Source organism: Aotus nancymaae, unplaced genomic scaffold, assembly GCF_030222135.1.
Source record: "Aotus nancymaae isolate 86718 unplaced genomic scaffold, 86718_ANA_hifiasm-v0.15.2.pri h1tg000059l, whole genome shotgun sequence".
NCBI classification, from domain to species: domain Eukaryota; kingdom Metazoa; phylum Chordata; class Mammalia; order Primates; family Aotidae; genus Aotus; species Aotus nancymaae.
Window position 1 is genome coordinate 25,683,919 of NW_026988473.1, and position 16,413 is coordinate 25,700,331.

The 16,413-nt window shown below is 45.7% G+C and overlaps 1 protein-coding gene across 1 annotated transcript; it reads right to left on the minus strand.

The window, feature by feature from the left end:
• Positions 1-4,880: 4,880 nt before the first annotated feature.
• On the minus strand, positions 4,881-7,278 carry FJX1 (four-jointed box kinase 1). Its single transcript, XM_012452641.3, has one exon. It carries the CDS (start codon positions 7,111-7,113, stop codon positions 5,803-5,805), a length of 1,311 nt encoding a protein of 436 aa, XP_012308064.3. The 5' UTR covers positions 7,114-7,278; the 3' UTR covers positions 4,881-5,802.
• Between the last annotated feature and the right edge of the window lie 9,135 nt (positions 7,279-16,413).

Here is a 16,413-nt window from a genome sequence, read left to right on the forward strand (position 1 = left end):
TACAAAAGTTAACCTGGCACGATGGTGCACCACCTGTAATCCCGGCTACTCAGGAGGCTGAGGCAGGAGGATCATTTGAACCAGGGAGGGGGAGGTTGGAGTAAGCCGAGATTGCGCCACTGCACTCCAGCCTGGTGACAGAGTGAGGCTCCATCTCAAAGCCAAACAAACAAAACAAAACAACAAAAAAGAAAAATGTTATGTTATGCATATTTTACCACAATGAAGAAAGAAGAGTTCATTACTAATCATTCCCCAACCACTTTGCCTCTCCAGGCCAGTTGTGAGGTGAGGACAAAGTCTTTAGTGAACATTAGAAAGAAAAAAGAATCATCGTGAGGAAGGCGTAAAGTGGCAAAGACAAATGCATGGTGTATCTAATTAAAAGTGACACCTCTCTATTTTTTAACCCACAATTTCTCAGCAAAGTAGAATCTGTGAGTTGGTACTGGAAAAATGCCAGTTCTACATAATTTTTCTGCATAGGGTGTAAAATAACTGATAAAACCGTAAAAGACACCATATGGCACAGATGAAAGAGAAAAAAGGAGTTCTTTTTTGTTGCTGTTACTCAATGAACAATTAGTTCTCTATTCTCCTAAAAAAAAAAAAAAAAAAAAAAACTAAACTAAACTAAGGTGCCATTAGGAGAAAAATTTCCAAAGTGTCAAGAAGACATATCCAAAATGGAAAGAAAGTTGGAAAGATAAATAAAATGAGCATTCCTTTAGCTATATTTAGTGGACTCCTGCAGAGAAAAAAATTCTAGCTAGGCAGCATTAAGACGTAGTTTAATAATGCAGTTTCCCCCACAGCAGGACACAGAAAGAGAAACTGGTAAAACAGTCACATTAAAAAATTATGTCTCCTACATCTGATCGTTATGAATACACAGAAGAGGAACTGTCCTCTTGAGTCGTCCTTGGGCCATGTTGAAGCAGAGATGCAAAAGATTATTATTATTATGTTTGCTTCAAAGCACTGTTTGCTCATACATGGTTGGAACAGACTGAAAGTTACTTCCCATATTTAGGGAATGTTTCAAGTATTTATAGAAAGACCCTATGTAAGATTTTGAGCAGTTCTTCCAATTACATTCTGAAATAAAGCACTACATTCTTTTGTTTTTAAAGAGTGTTCAAAATTGAAGTCTGTTTGTATTGCCTTTGGGGAAATATTGTAGTAGGTAGTAATCTGGTTATAAATGGAATTTCCCTAGAATCTTAGAGCTGAAAGGGAGCTTACTGATGATCTAATCCAGTGTTTTGCATAGTGCAGCCTGTGCTCCACCGATGAGATATGAAATCAATTTAGAGGGTCACAGTTAGCGTTAGGAAATAGAGGAGGAGAAGGAGTAGAATGGCATTGGATGAAAAAGGAAAAGTGTGTTATACATACTGCTTTGTGAAACTTTTGTTTCAGTGGTATGAGCGTGTGTCTCTCTGCCTAACCGAGGTCATAATATAAAATATGTGTGTCTTACTGTGAGTTCTGGTCCAAAAAATTGGAAATTATCAACCTAACCAAATACCTTCCCATTGCAGGCAAGGTAACCGAAGCCAGAGAGGGGAAAGGACTTTCTCCAGTCACACAGTGTGTCAGAAGTAGCCCAGGTCTCCTGTCTCCCAGTATCATTTCCATTAGACTTTCATGCCTAAAATATGTTTGAAGGTGATGTCAACCCTTGTCCCTTGATTTCCATACTTCCTTGGCAGGTGACATTCTATTCTCTTCTAGAACATTTCCTATACTCTGAATTCCCTTTTCTCCATCTCTAGCACTCCCACGGCCCTTCTACCACTTGGGATCAGTGATTTTGTGTGATGTGGGCTGGTGTGCACAGGGGCAAAATATCCGCACTTAGGCTTGGATGATCCATGACTCATGGATAGCTCACGGTAGCTCAGAAGATTTGGAGTTCCACAGCTCACTGCTCCCTGGAGCTGATGAGCCACATCAGGAATAGAATTACAGCCTCCTTGTGAAAAAGAGGGAAGTACATATGACCACTCACTTAGAGGGCATCCTCAGACACAAGACAGCTAGCTGACAGCTGTGGGTTCTGGGTAATTCCTGCCAGACTCAAGTACTCTAGCTGGTTTTCCTGGGTTCAAAACAGAAGCATGTAGACAGTGTTCCATAACTGCAGAGATAGAACAGGATTATGAAAGAGGATCATGTCTGGAACTTAAGGTGCCTCTGTTTTTGAGTTACAGGAGAAACGTTCTACCTCACCAATAAACACACACTTATATTGCATTTGCTGTGTGCCAGGCACTATTCTGACAATATTATAAATATTTACTCATTTAATCCACATAATCAACCTCAAGGTCTTAGAGGACTCTCCCAGCTGCAGTTGTAGGCAGAAGGTTGAGAAGCATTGAGATGTGTTAAAATAATTTTTCTTTCTGATTTGAAGACAGGAGGGTGAGTACACTTAATAGAGTTTAGAACTATGTCATTGATAAAGCGAATTAATCAAAAGTCAAATCCAGGGAGAAAAGGTCAACTGCCCGCTTTCTCTTGGCAGAAGGAATAGGGAAGACAGTTGTTCTTGCAAAGATTCATCACTTCTTGAAGCTTTCCAGAAGTGGTGATGGATCTGCAATAAGCCATCTGCTTTTTTTTTTTTAATCTAAGCCACCCTCATATATTTGTAGTATAGCTGCCTTGATGCCGAAGTCTGCTTGGGCCCTGAAACCACCCGCTCAAACCCATGTGATCAAACCTGTGCCCTTGGCCTTATGAACCAGTGCCTTGCATAGTGCTGGAAGAGGGTCCTTAGTAAGCAATTTGTTGAATTAATTTACTACCACGTTTAAAACTAATACAGACCTTGGAAACAGCCAGATTTGGCTTTGATAATGAAAACTACTGAAGCGTAAGAAGGGCAAGAGTTTTTTTTTTTTTTAAAGAGTAATAAAAAGTGAGGTTTTTTTTTTGTTTTTTTGAAGCACCTGAATGTGCTTGTATGTTTTATATGTTAGCATTTAAATCCACAATATTCTGATTGAATCTCCATTTCACAGATCAGGGAACTAAGTTAAATGACTTGCTGAAGGTAAGCAGGCAGGGGACAGAATTCAGAATATCATCTGCCTGCAGAACCCATTACTCTTTCCGAATCATGCTGGGGTCTGAAGTTGTTTTGTTGTTGTCGTTGCTCATTTGAGAAATGATTTGTCCCCAGTAGCATTCACTGACCATGGCGAAACTTTAATTGATCTTTCCATGCCACAGCCTACTTATTATCCATGAGGAACGGCAACAGTTAAAACCCATTCTGTAATTAAGTCTTGGTTCCATTAACAACTCCACCACGTAATTAAACTCAGTTCTCGAACAGGCAGATATGGTTCACCAAAGAATCTGAGAAGAGCCGTTTAAATTATGCTCAGTGTTTTGCTCTGGGTTAACCACGATCAAGTCTGGGCTTGGAACTGAAATTTAGAAAGAATGTAGAGAATGTTGCTGGCCCAGAACTCACCAGTGCTGAATCTTCATGGGAGCCAGGATGTATTTCCTGTGCAATCTGTGAAACTTCTAACTTATTACTGCTCATTGTTTTCCTCCATGAATACACTGGGTAAAAATGCAGGTTGCTGAATACTTGTCCTGTTCTTCGAACAGTCTCCATTAACTTAAACAGCAAATCTAATAGTGAAATAATCCCCAGAAATGGAAAATGTTTCTTTCTGAAAGGTGTAATTATGAGAGGTATCACATTAACAATGTCTCGAAAAAAGATAAATTTGCAATTATCAGTACATTCTATGGCTGTACTGTGAATACATTTTACTTACATCACACATAGCTTATGGACTTTTTTTTTTAAGGCTGAGATAAGATTTGGCTTAGCAAAAGGCACTGAAAACATAAGGATGACATTAAATAGTTAAATTACACACTACATTGTAATGTAGAGTGAGTAGGGGGAGCCCCCAGAGATTTAATAGCTTCCTGACTCTATAAAACCCTAGGTTTACAAACCCAAGTCCAATAAAAAACTATTAAAATTGCAACCAAAAGTTGATTTGAGTTAAAGGTCATTAAATAAAAAGAAGGTAACAGGCAAGATCACTTGAGCCCAGATACCAAAGAAAATGCCAAAATAAAACATAAAAGCCTGTAAAATAAAAATCAACCTCTTCCTCTCGAGTCAAAAATCCAAAAGTATTTTGTTTGAAGTCCTAAAAAAGGTCCAAATTGCAAAGAACTGCACACTTTTGTGGTATCACGCTGGCTGCTCTGAGGGGACCATGCAGTTAGTACCCGGAAAACAGTACAACCTCTTTAGAGAACTGGATGAGTCCAGATGTTGGAGATTATGATCTCCTGAATCCATTGGAATTTATGCCAGGAGATTAAAGATAAGAATTAATTTATGACTCTCTCTACCTGTTCCCAATGTGGACTCAGCTTATTATCTGTACACATTGCGATGCACGGTAATTATGATGCTGAAAATAGTTTGCAACATGTGATCACTGTAAGTTTTAAAAGGGGGCATTTGTCATATTTTAGTCCCCACATCTGGTTCTATCATATTTGCTAAATGATTAATATAGGAATATATTACAGTGAAATCCTTTCATATCAAAGTTTTATTTGCCAGGAAATAGAACACTTTCCTCCCATCTGTCTTTCCATCTCCCCCCACATTCTAAGCCAAACTCAAATTTCCAGCACCAGGGTTCATCTAAGTGAGGACAGGGAGTCTGCTCTTGTCTTTGTTCAATTCTATAAGTTCTGTGGTCACAACTGGCTTGGATATGCATCCTTTGTTTTAAAAGCACATCCACAAGAAAGAAAACCTAAATCTTATTCTGAAAGCAGACAGGGTACCAGAAACATTAAACAAGTTAAAACCACAGGAATTAAATTCTAAATTTTAAATTCCCTTTTATTGAAATATAAGTTTGTTTAGTATATTTACACCACACTTTATGCACATATATACAGAGAAGGCAAATTCTGTCAAATAAAAAACTTTTTCTTAATAAAAAATTAAAATAGAAACAAAATAAAGTGCATAAAACTGATTTTTTTTCCTTCTGGTGAACATCATCATTGTCAAAATTTTGGTCAGCTGGGAGAGGGAGGAAGAAAAAATTCATTATTTGACTTAGTGCATACAGCTGGCCCTGAATTCGCAGCCTTCAGGCCAAAATGACAAGAGGTCAGGAATGAGTCAGGCAAATTGTCAAGGTCTGCAGGGCTCCCCAGAGTCTGGAGGTCCTGCTCTTTGTCCAATCGGGAGCCGTCCCCCTGCTTGGAACAGTGATCTCACCATCGCGGCGCTGGAACAAAGGGAGAACACAGGAAGGGGGCTCCACCAGCCAATGTCACAGCCCTGCTCCGGGGCCACCAGCACTGAGTTTGGTAGAAAATTGCAGAATTAGCTCAACGGCTCAAACGGAAGTTTTCCTTTTTCGGAAAGGGAGTGGGGGAACCCCAAGAATGGGGTGCCTCTCCCACAGGGACGGCCACTCCAAGGCCAAACCCCAGTAGCCAGTTTCTGTGGATCCAATCTCCTTGCTGGCACAGAAAAGAATCCTTTTATAAGCTGGGTGGAGGGAATGTTAGACTTCTCGCCTCGGCGAGTTCGTCCTCCCAGAACTTTGAAAGGAAACAGAGTCGGATTTAAAGAAAGGGGCAGGTGGGTGAAGAGCTGAAGTTTTTAGACACCTTTGCGGGTGGGCGTTGGCCGGCTGGTCTCCCACAGTGGCAGAAGCGACGGCCCTTCCCCCCATCATCCATACCCCAGTCCCAGGTCTCTCTCTTTTCCTCCGGGTGACACTAAGTCTCAGACCGGCTGCCGTACTTAGCCTTACAGTGCAAAATGTGCTTGGCGAGGAAGTCGAGGCGGCGCTGTAGCAGCTGAGCGTGGGGGTCGGCGAGCGCGGCCAGCTCGGGGAAGCGAGGCTCGTGGCGCCGGTAGAGGCGCAGCAGCCGGGCCGCCGCGTCCTGTCCGCGGTGCAGCTCCAGGACGCGCCGCGCGGTCCGCTCGCGGAACACGCACACTGACTGCAACAGCGGCTCATTATACTTGTCCCACATGCCTGCCACCCGGTAGCCGTGCACCAAGCCTGCCTCGTTGTCCAGAAAGACCAGCGCCCCGCCGGGACCGCGGTGCAGGTTGCTTGTGGCACGCTGCATGACGCGCGGATCCCACTGCAGGCTGAAGAGGTTGCTTACAAGCCGGTCGAAGTTGGCCGTCAGGTAGTCAAAGAGAATTAAGTCGGTCCATTGTACTAGGTCCACCAGCTCCGCCAGGCTGAGGTTGGCCAGCTCGCCCCCAGTGTCGCGGAGGGGCCGCAGACGGCCATCCTCCGAGCGCCAGGGCGCCGGCACCACCACGTCCGTGAGGTTAGGCAGCCAGCGCGTCAGGCTCACCACGCTGCCCTCGGTCCAGTGCGCAGCGCGCAGCTCCTCCTGCACCTGCGCCCACTGCGCGCCCCGCGCCTCCACCCGGGCCAGTGCCAGCGGCGGCACGTGGCGCTGGAGGCCCAGCAGGCGCGCCAGGTAGTAGGACAGGGCCTCGCCCTGAATCTGCTCCGGGTTGATGCCGTAGCGCACGCAGGCGCGGGTGCCGTCGGCAAAGCTGGCCAGTCGGTTGGAGCTGCGCCCGCAACCCCCGCGCTCCAGGGCCACCACCCGAGAGACGCGGACCACTTCCAACCACTCCGCCGCTTGGGCTTCCGAAAAGCCCCGGGGCACCTGCTCCTCCAGGCCGCGGCTCCAGAAGACGCCCCCGTGCACCGCGGCGCTCTCCTCCGGCCGGGGCTGCCCGGCTGGCACGTGCCACCTGCGTTCGCCCGGGGACTGCCGGGGCTGGCCGTCCGCGCCGGCCGCCAGGGTGAGCAGCGCCCGGAAAGTTTTCAGGGAGCCGCCGCGGGCGTCCCACCCCTGGGGCGGGGGCAGAGGGAAGCGAAGCGCGGGCGCTGAGCCGTCGCTCCGGCCGGGGCGCCGTGGCAGTCGGTCTTCGGGCGGACGGGAGACGAACCTGGTCCGCGGCGGCAGGAGCCCTCCCCACAGCGCCAGCAGCGAGCCCAGCGCCAGCAGCCAGAGCCCCGCGGTGGCGGCGGCGCCCCGCATCCTCCTGCCCATGCTCTCGCGGCTGTGCCGGTGCGCCGCCGCCGCTTCAAGCCGAGCCCAGGCACCCGGGTCCCGGCGGCGAGGCGGGCCCGGCAGCTCGGGGGCTCCGGGGCTTCGGGCGCTTCGGCTCCATCGCGGCTGCGGGGCTGTGTCCCGCGCTCCGCCGGGCGCTGGGAATTCGCGTCGCCGCCGCTTCCCAGCTGCTTTTGTATTTCGCTGTGAGACCCTCCGGTGGGCGCGATTCACAGGCGCCCGGACCACGTGGGAGCGAGGGGGATCCCCCTCCCCCTCCTCCGCCGCTGCTCCCCGCCCCCCGCTCCTCCGCCCCCTTCCCCTCCTCTTCCCCTTAAAGCGGCGATGGCTCCTTCCGAGCGGGAGAGGCGGTCCCACACTCGGTCGGGGACTTAGGGGCCTGGAGGAAGCCGGACTGGCGGCGCCCGCGCCAGGGCGTAGGAGGGGGCGGCGCAGAGCCGGAGTCTGGGGCCTGGCGGGAGGGACGCACCCTGGGCCCTCGCGGGGGGATAGTGGTCGCTGGGTCCCTTCGCCTAGGCAGCGCCGGGTCACCTGCAAACTTCAGACAGATTTCCACCGCGCTCCGAGCGGCGCCAGGCTATGATCAGGGAGGGTCCCTTTGCTTTCTCAGTTTCTGCCCGGGTGATTCACGCTGCTTTATGTAAATCCTTGGGAACGTCTCTGAGCCACAGAGGATGTGATTCCAGCGGAAAGAGGAACCGTCTGTAGCCAACAACTTTGAACCGACACCCCCTTTTCCGAGCACGCACACTAGCACCAATCACTATTGGCCGCTCTGCTTCTCCCAAGGGACTCGCGGGGCATGAAACCTCGCCGTGCACGTGCCCCTTGAACACCTAGGCCAGCTCCCATTCATTCACGCCTCCATTCAACACAGCGACTGCCCTTGGTTCTGGTTCTACTCAGGAGCAGCAAAATCCACAGATCCGTGTCCCAGTGCTGCTGGAGTTTACATTCCAGTGGGACTCTCAGGTTGCTAGGAGAGATTATGGCCATCCAACCTCGTTTTGGCGAGAGGGAAGTCAGGGACGACTTTTAGAAAGAAATGATATTGTTTTGTCCATGAGGAAAGTGAGGCACGGAGAAGGGATGGGGGTTGCTCAGGATTGCACAGTTAGCAAGTGGTGAAGCTAAAAGTCAAACTGAGGTCTCCTAGCCTCGTGCACTTGATTTTTCCTCCATCAAGAAAGATCCATATTTTTAAAATCAAGTCAGCATTCTCAAGTTTCACTGTCGTTTAACCAGTCACTTTGTTCCCCAAATATGATTTTTCAATTAAAAGCATTTTTCATATGAAAGGAGAAACAAAACCCTCAATGCCATACTACATTTGATTTGCTGCTTTTATGGTTTAAGGGAAAAAGAAATGGTGTGGGGCTGGGAGGTGGTGAAGGAGCAAACAAAACAAAATAAACAACGTCTCCACCCCAACGCATCTTCCAGCCACCTCTAGGTTAAATTTACTAGGAAAACTCTTGGATGCTAGTCGGCCCTCTCCTTACCTCTTTGCATCAGAGTGAGTCCCAGATCCACACAGATACCCAGGGTAGACACAAGATCGCGCCCACCTCCCGAAGGCCACAGTTTGAAATCGATTTCCTTACATGGTGTATCTTTTCTCTCCTTTCATCTCCCCATCAGGTACACGTGGGGGTTTTCAACTGGACTACCTCATCAGCTGGTGCTGATTATGTTTTATTTGCCAAAGAAAAAACATTGTAGGGTTATAGAGCAGACACTCTAATGTTTGTAGCTGAGCAGAGGCATCAAAAAACCACATCTGGAGTATTCCAGCACTGACCCAAGATACTGTCAAGTGTTTTCACTGGTGTGGTTAAGTACATATTGGCTGAACTGTGGGATCTTTGTTGAATCTGTTCCCAACCACATGGTGGCCATATCATGCCATTTTATAACTCTTATCTGATAATGAGATTACTATGACTCCCATATGGTTACATCAAAATATATTAATTCATTCAAAGGTGTTATCTTTCTGCCCTATGCGAGCTCCTTCCCATCTTTCCCTAGCAGGCAGGGGCTGTCTTATCAACTTTTTTTTTTTTTTTTTTTTTGAGACAGAGTCTCCCTCTGTCGCCAGGCGCCAGGCTGGAGTGCAGTGGCGAGATAACGGCTCACTGCAACCTCCGCCTGCCAGGTTCAAGCAATTCTCCTGCCTCAGCCTCCCGAGTAGCTGGGACTACAGGCGAGCGCCACCATGCCCAGCTAATTTTTGTATTTTCTTCGTAGAGACGGGGTTTCACCATGTTGGCCAGGATGGTCTTGATCTCTTGACCTCGTGATCCACCCACCTCAGCCTCCCAAAGTGCTGGGATTACAGGCGTGAGCCACTGTGCCCGGCCAACTCTTTATTTCTTATACAACCTAACATAGTATATTACACTAAATAAGCACTCAATAAATTTAGTTTTTTTTCTTTTGGTTTAACTAATACTGGGATATATATATATATATATTTGAAAGGCAGCCTCTTTCAGCGAGGGCAAACTGTAAGCAAGATTGCCACCTTGTGGGCATAAGTAGAATACCATCCAATTGGAGAAAAGTGTACATTTTTAACTGGATGATTAATTGTTCAAGTTAAACCTGGAGACTATTAAATGTCTACTATGTCCCAAGCTATGTCCTAGGGGGTATGGAGAAATCCAAAGTAGTTGGGGTCTCTGTCTTTCTAGTTGTTAACAAAAGTCGTAAGTAATTACCATTGTAAACTTCCTGGGGAGTCTGTCTTGTCCATTGTTTTATGGCTGCCTGGGCACAATGCCTGGCACTTAGTGTGTGTTCAACAACAATCTGCTGAATACATCGTTAGAATGCTAATGAGATGAAGCTCTGCAAGTAGCATGTATCAAGTTTTTTTTTTATATTTTTATTAAACACCTCACTACTAAAGAATACAAAATAATTTGGTCCAAGGGTTGTGGGTTATTGTTCAGCTGATTAAAGGATACAAAATAAGAACTTACATTAATTTTAAAAAGAAAAAATATTGGTGAGAGTTCTGCATAATAGATGTGAGGGGAAGCACGTGATTTTAATTCTAGGAGGGCTGGCTTCAAATCCAAAGACTAGAAATTCCTGGAATCTCCCAATCATATTACTGGTACTGATGAAAAAACTCAGGCTTAAAGAAATTGACTAAGATCGTACACCTCATAAGATGAACTAACTTTATCATTGAACAGCCCTTTTCCTATACCCACAGGATCGAATGCATCTTGTACCAGAACAGGATGCATTCATTGAAACTTTAATAAATTAAGTGAAATGCAGAAACACAGAAAACCAAAGGAACAAACACTCCCCTTCCTCAAAGTGGAATGCAATTTTGGAATGGTATTTGATTATTTGAGACAGGGTTTAAAAACATGCTTCTGTTTAGCTGTTAGATGCACACTCCCATTCTCCTTTATTTCCTGGTCTGTTGCCAAACCCCTTTGGCTCTATGGGGTAGCTGAGTTAATCGCCATGTCCCTATAGCTAATGTCCCCATAGTTAATCACCTCAGTCCCTTCTGCCCTCTGGCTGTTGCCTGGGGATGAGAAATCTATTTGCACCTTTATGGCTTTCTTAATACTCCTTAGAATTTATCCCTGAGCCTAGACTTCCAATATCTTCAAACTTTCCCACAGTCGTGTTTGAAGAATGATCCGGTTCATGTAATGGTGCCTCCTGGGGAAAAGAGAGGAGGTGGAGTTGAGAGTTGGAAGCAGGGGAGGAAGCTTGGAGTTGGAATATTTTCCAGGTCTGGCATTAGCACTTTCTGGTTTGATCCTTGGGCTAGTTATTTACTTTTTCTATAGGTTTCAGTTTCAGAACCTGAGAAATGAGTTAATAAATCTAACTAACTTGCAGAGTTGTCATGCAGCTCAAGTGAAATATTAATAATAACCACAGCAACAGTGGCAGCAGACACTTACTGAGCTCTTATTATGGGCTTGATGTGGGGCTCTAAACCCTGCATGTGCTTTATCTCATGAAACCCTCCCAGCAAGTATTATTATCCCCACTTTACAGATGGGGAAGCAGAAGCTTAGCCAGTCACTGGAATGAGGTCGTGCAGCAGGAAAGTGGCAGGGCTGAGATTCCAAAATGATGGGGGCCAAACCCTTATAAATTATAAACTGCTAGGGAAATGTCAGGGGCAGAAATTATTGCATTAAATCAAAATAGATTCAACTTAGATGAAATTTTGGTTTCATACGTTCTCTGGGGTTACTCCCAAGTGAAATGGTTAAGAGTGTCAACTGTCAAGCCAGATTGTCTGGTTTAAAACCCAGTCCTGCCACTTATCTGGTATGTGACTTTGGCTAAATTACTTAACCCCTCTGTGCCTCACTGTATATATCTGTAAAATGCAGTAGGAATACTATTACTAGTATTACTAATAAAAATTGTAACAATATACAATATCTAATGATTACTAGTGATTAATGAATAGGAACAGATCTTTTTTTTTTTTTTCTTTTGAGACGGAGTCTCGCACTGTCGCCCAGGCTGTAGTGCAGTGGCGCAATCTCGGCTCATTGCAATCTCCACCTCCTGGGTTCAAGAAATTCTCCTGCCTCAGCCTCCCTAGTAGCTGGGACTACAGGCGTGCACCACCACACCCAGCTAATGTTTTTGTATTTTTAGTAGCGACAGGGTTTCACCATGTTGGCCAGGATGGTCTTGATCTCCTGACCTTGTGATCTGCCTGCCTCAGCCTCCCAGAGTGCTGGGATTACAGGCATGAGCCATTGTGCCCGGCCAAACAAATCTTATAGATGATTGGGACAATTAAGTTAGTGCTTATATTTAAAGTGCTTAAAAGACCATCTAAGTGTTCACTATATGATAGCTGTTGTTCTTTTTCCTTTCTGTTTCACTGTTTCATTGCCCAGATGGGGATGTCTTCCTTCTATTGTTGCTGTCCTCTCCCATGCCTCACTTGGTCTTGAGAGCCCTAACACAGGTGGTGTTCCAGATCAATGCACCTGCTTTAAGCCTGAAATGGTATCCTTCCTGACAGTTTTGCAATATTTCTTCCCTATGGAGCTAGACCACCTGGCTTCTACCGAGATTCCCGGTGTAACGCTTGTTAAAAGCCCAGAGCCTCCAGCCAGCCTCAGGCAGACAGCTTCTGGCTTCCTCTTACTACTCTGCCTCCTTCAATCCTGACCTCTTTTGGATCTTCTGAGTTATCAGCCCCTGGAAAAGACAGAGGCCTCCAGTTGAACCCTTCCACATGCTTCTACGAAAAGGAAGAGAGGGGAAAAAAGATGTCAGAGATGAGTGTAATATTCCCTGAAACTGGTATGACTCCCACATTGGCCACTACTGTTTGACCCTGGGGAGTTTTCTAAACCTCTGGGCTAGAGTTTTATTATTTATGTCTCTGTTAGGGACTGAATGTTTGTGTTCCTCTCCCCTCCACAAATTCATATGTTGAGATCCTAACTTCCAATGTGGTGGCATTAGGAGGTAGGGCCTTTGGGAGATGATTAAATCATGAGGGTGGAGCCCTCATAAATGAGATTAGTGCCCTTACAAAACAGACCCCTGTAAGATCTCCGGCTCTTTTTTTTTTTTTTTTTTTTTTTAATCATGTGAGGACAGCAAGAATACTGCTGCCTATGAGCCAGGAAGAGTATTCTGACACCTTCATCCTGGACCTCCCAACCTCCTCAAATATATATATGTATATACTTGAGAAAGAGTCTTGCCCTATCTCCGAGGCTGGAGTGCAGTGGCACAATCTTGGCTCACTGCAACCTAGGCCAATTTTCTTACCTCAGCCTCTTGAGTAGCTGGGATTATAGGTGTGTGCCACCACCGTTATGTCTGGCTAATTTTTTTTCTTTACATTTTTGGTAGAGATGGGGTTTCTCCATGTTGACCAAGCTGGTCTCAAACTCCTGGTCTCAAACTCCTGGCCTCAAGTGATCCAGCCACCTCGGTCTTGCAGAGCACTGGAATTACAAGTGTGAGTCCCTGCGCCTGGCCAACTGTTAGTTGTTGAAACCACCCCAGCCAATGGTGCTCTGTTATAGTAGCCTGAACTAAGACACTCCCTTCTTCCCATCTTTTCTACCCCAGGGTACATTAACTCATCTGTTAAATGAAGATGGTAACTGTATCTGCCTCATTACTGTATGGATGAGATGTACCTTAACTCAAGATGAAACTGCTTGGGGATCAGTTTCCTTTTCTTGGTATCTCTCTTTGACTATGATCGTGGTCTTCCAAAAATTGCTTAACTGATCTCATTCTCACATCCCTGGCTGTCGAGGGCAGGTATATTGCCTAGTTCCAGATAAATCCTGCTGGAGATCAAGAAGGAGGTCAGGAAATAGAGTAGTCTTTGAATGCAATTAACCTATCTGCTTGAACAAGTCCCACTTTTAAGAACACATCGTGTTTCTGGAAAGAAAGTCGAGGTTGACATGAACCTTGTAAATTGTGATGAGACTAACATTTTTATGATTCTCTTTATTCCAACTAGCTGTCTTTTGGACCTGCTTTGAAAAGGTTCCTGCAGACGCTAGTGTTAAAGACTTGAATCTAAAGGTTGGAGCACTGGTGAATCAATGTTGTAAACTTTAGAGCAGTTGCCAACACATATTTCAGTCCTGGTTACAGAGTATGATGGTAAGAACTCCAGAATGGGCATTTGGAGGTGTGGATTTCTCTACTATAATTTAGTTCAACAGACATTTATTGCCCACATGGTAAAGGCCAAAAGACTGAGTAATAGGTGATTGGGCATCAGATCTTCCTTCACACCTGCATCAGGGAACGTTCGTTGTCTCCTTTTCATCCTCCACCTTCTTTTCCTCTTTCTTGGCAGGTCTCTCTACCTTCCTCCCCTGTGCCTTTGACCTTAAAGGGCTGCGGAATCCTGATTGGGCGAGACCAGTCATGGTGATTTCAGTTCCTTGCAGTGATTGGTTAAGGCATAGGCACGTGAGACTACTCTGGCTAGTGAACGTTCCGGGGAAGCCCAGTGGAAGGTTTCTGGGAAAGATGTCGGTACCCCTGCAGAGACGCAAGAAAGGTATGGCACCTTTTCTGCGTGGTTCAAGGCTGGATGGGAGGCCTGGAACTGGGGAAGTCATGTTAATATGAGGGGAACTAAGTTCACACAATCAGGAAGGCACAGTAGAAAGATGGAAGTTAATCAACTCTGAAAATGTCCTTCCTCTAGACTTCCTGTGGTTTAAGCTACTCTGAGTTGGGGTTTTTGTTGTTTGTAGCCAAAAGTTTCCTGAATGATATACCCTTTCACATCAGAGCTTAGGAACTAAAGGAGGCTGACTTATAAACAGACAGATCTCTTCCATCACAACTGGGCTACTGGGAAAGTAGTGTGGGTTAATTTTTTGGAACATGTGCTCTGCAGCCAGGCAGAGTCTTGCCACTGTGAGCTGTGCTGTGTTGGAAAAATTACATATCTGTTAAATGAAGATGGTAACTGTACCTGCCTCATTATTGTATGGATGAGATGTATCTTAAGCACTTAGTAAGGACTCAATAAATGTCAATTGCTGTAGCTATTATGGAAATAGAAAGCACGTGTAGGAGCATAGAATAGGGAGTTACTGATTCTGCTGGGAAGTCCAGGAAGGCTTCATCAAGATCAGTCTGGTTGGAAAAATGGAGGTTTACAGGTCGGGTGGGACATTCTGCCAAGTAGAGGGAACAGTATGTGAACTCAGCAGCCATGTGCCCACAGGTAGATTACCACATCTTTCAGGAGCTCCTCAACTTCTTCATCCTTGAAAGCACCGAGGCCAGGTGCGGTGGTCACACCTATAATCCCAGCACTTTGGGAGACCGAGGCAGATGGATCACAAGATCAGGAGTTCGAGACCATCCTGGTTAACAAGGTGAAACCCCCATCTCTACTAAAAATACAAAAATTAGCCAGGCATGGCACATGCCTGTAGTCCCAGCTACTTGGGAGGCTGAGGCAGGAGAATTGCTTGAACCCAGGAGGCGGAGGTTGCAGTGAGCTGAGATTATGCCATTACACTGCAGCCTGGGCAACAGAGCAAGATTCCATCTCGAAAAAAAAAAAGGAAGGAAGGAAGAAAGAAAGAATTGAGTGTGTTGAATTAACTTAATCCTCTTTTGGCAAAAGAAGTAAATCTCAGGCCCCTTCCCTAGATTGAGAGGTACCTCATTAGAGACCCTCAATGGCCTCTTCATCAATAACCTATGATTGTTGGTCTCAACCCACTCTGAAAAGAATTCACTCAACAAACACTCCCACTAAAAGAGGTGACTGTCATTCTTCTTTGTTGATTTCTGTTCTTCATTGCTGCCCAGAGCTTTATCCAGTGCACAATTAGTGATTCTGTGCCTCCTCAGCTTTCCAAGGCCCCACATATCTCATCAGTCAGATAGATGCTGAAGCTTAATTAAGCTTGTAAAGCTTTCTGATTTCCTCAGATGAAAGGTGGCTCATAAGTACCAGGTTTTATTTTGCTGGCTCCTGCCAAGGGTTATTATAAATAGGACTTAGTGCGATGTGGCTAAGCTCTTAGGGTGATAATGTGTCAAGACCAATCGAGGCTGCCGAAAGCAGAGATATTATCATAATGGTTCCATCATAGGCGATGGGTGTTAATGGAAGAAGCAGTGAAAAAAAATACTGCAAGCAGCAAAGCCCGAATCGAGATGGCTGCAAGTGAAATATCAGCTGCTCTTGGGATTTCCATCATAATCATTAACCATATTAGCCTTGGAGCCATTCTTCTGCCATCTCCCCTAGACCAGGCTCACACTCAAATAAAAAATGGATGCTTTAACTCCAAATGAAAATATATTCCTTTGCTGCTTTTTAAAACCCATTTACATTAAAATGATGGCCAGCAGGTAAGTAATTTATAACTGGGGGCTTACTGCAGTGCAGAAAAGTGGCATTGGAATCGTGAGCCACCTAAGTGGGAGATCAAGGGACTTCCAGACCCAGGAAAAGTCATTGCTGCTGGACTGAAAAATGGCTGGCAAGAGTAGGAAAAGGCACAGGATGATGTACAGACACTCACTGATGGGGAACGGTGACCGTGGAGGTAGTTTTATATTTCCACAATCAGGTGGGTGAAAAAACAGAAGTTCTTAGGTAATGCAGCCCTCGTTAAGAATGTGTTAGCTTCCAGGGCCCCAGGTGTGGTCGCCTAAAATCAGCTTTTTGCATCCCATAGGCAGACAATCAATAACGTTTGATGATGATGGTGATGACAGCCATGGTGATGATCATGAAGATAATAATGA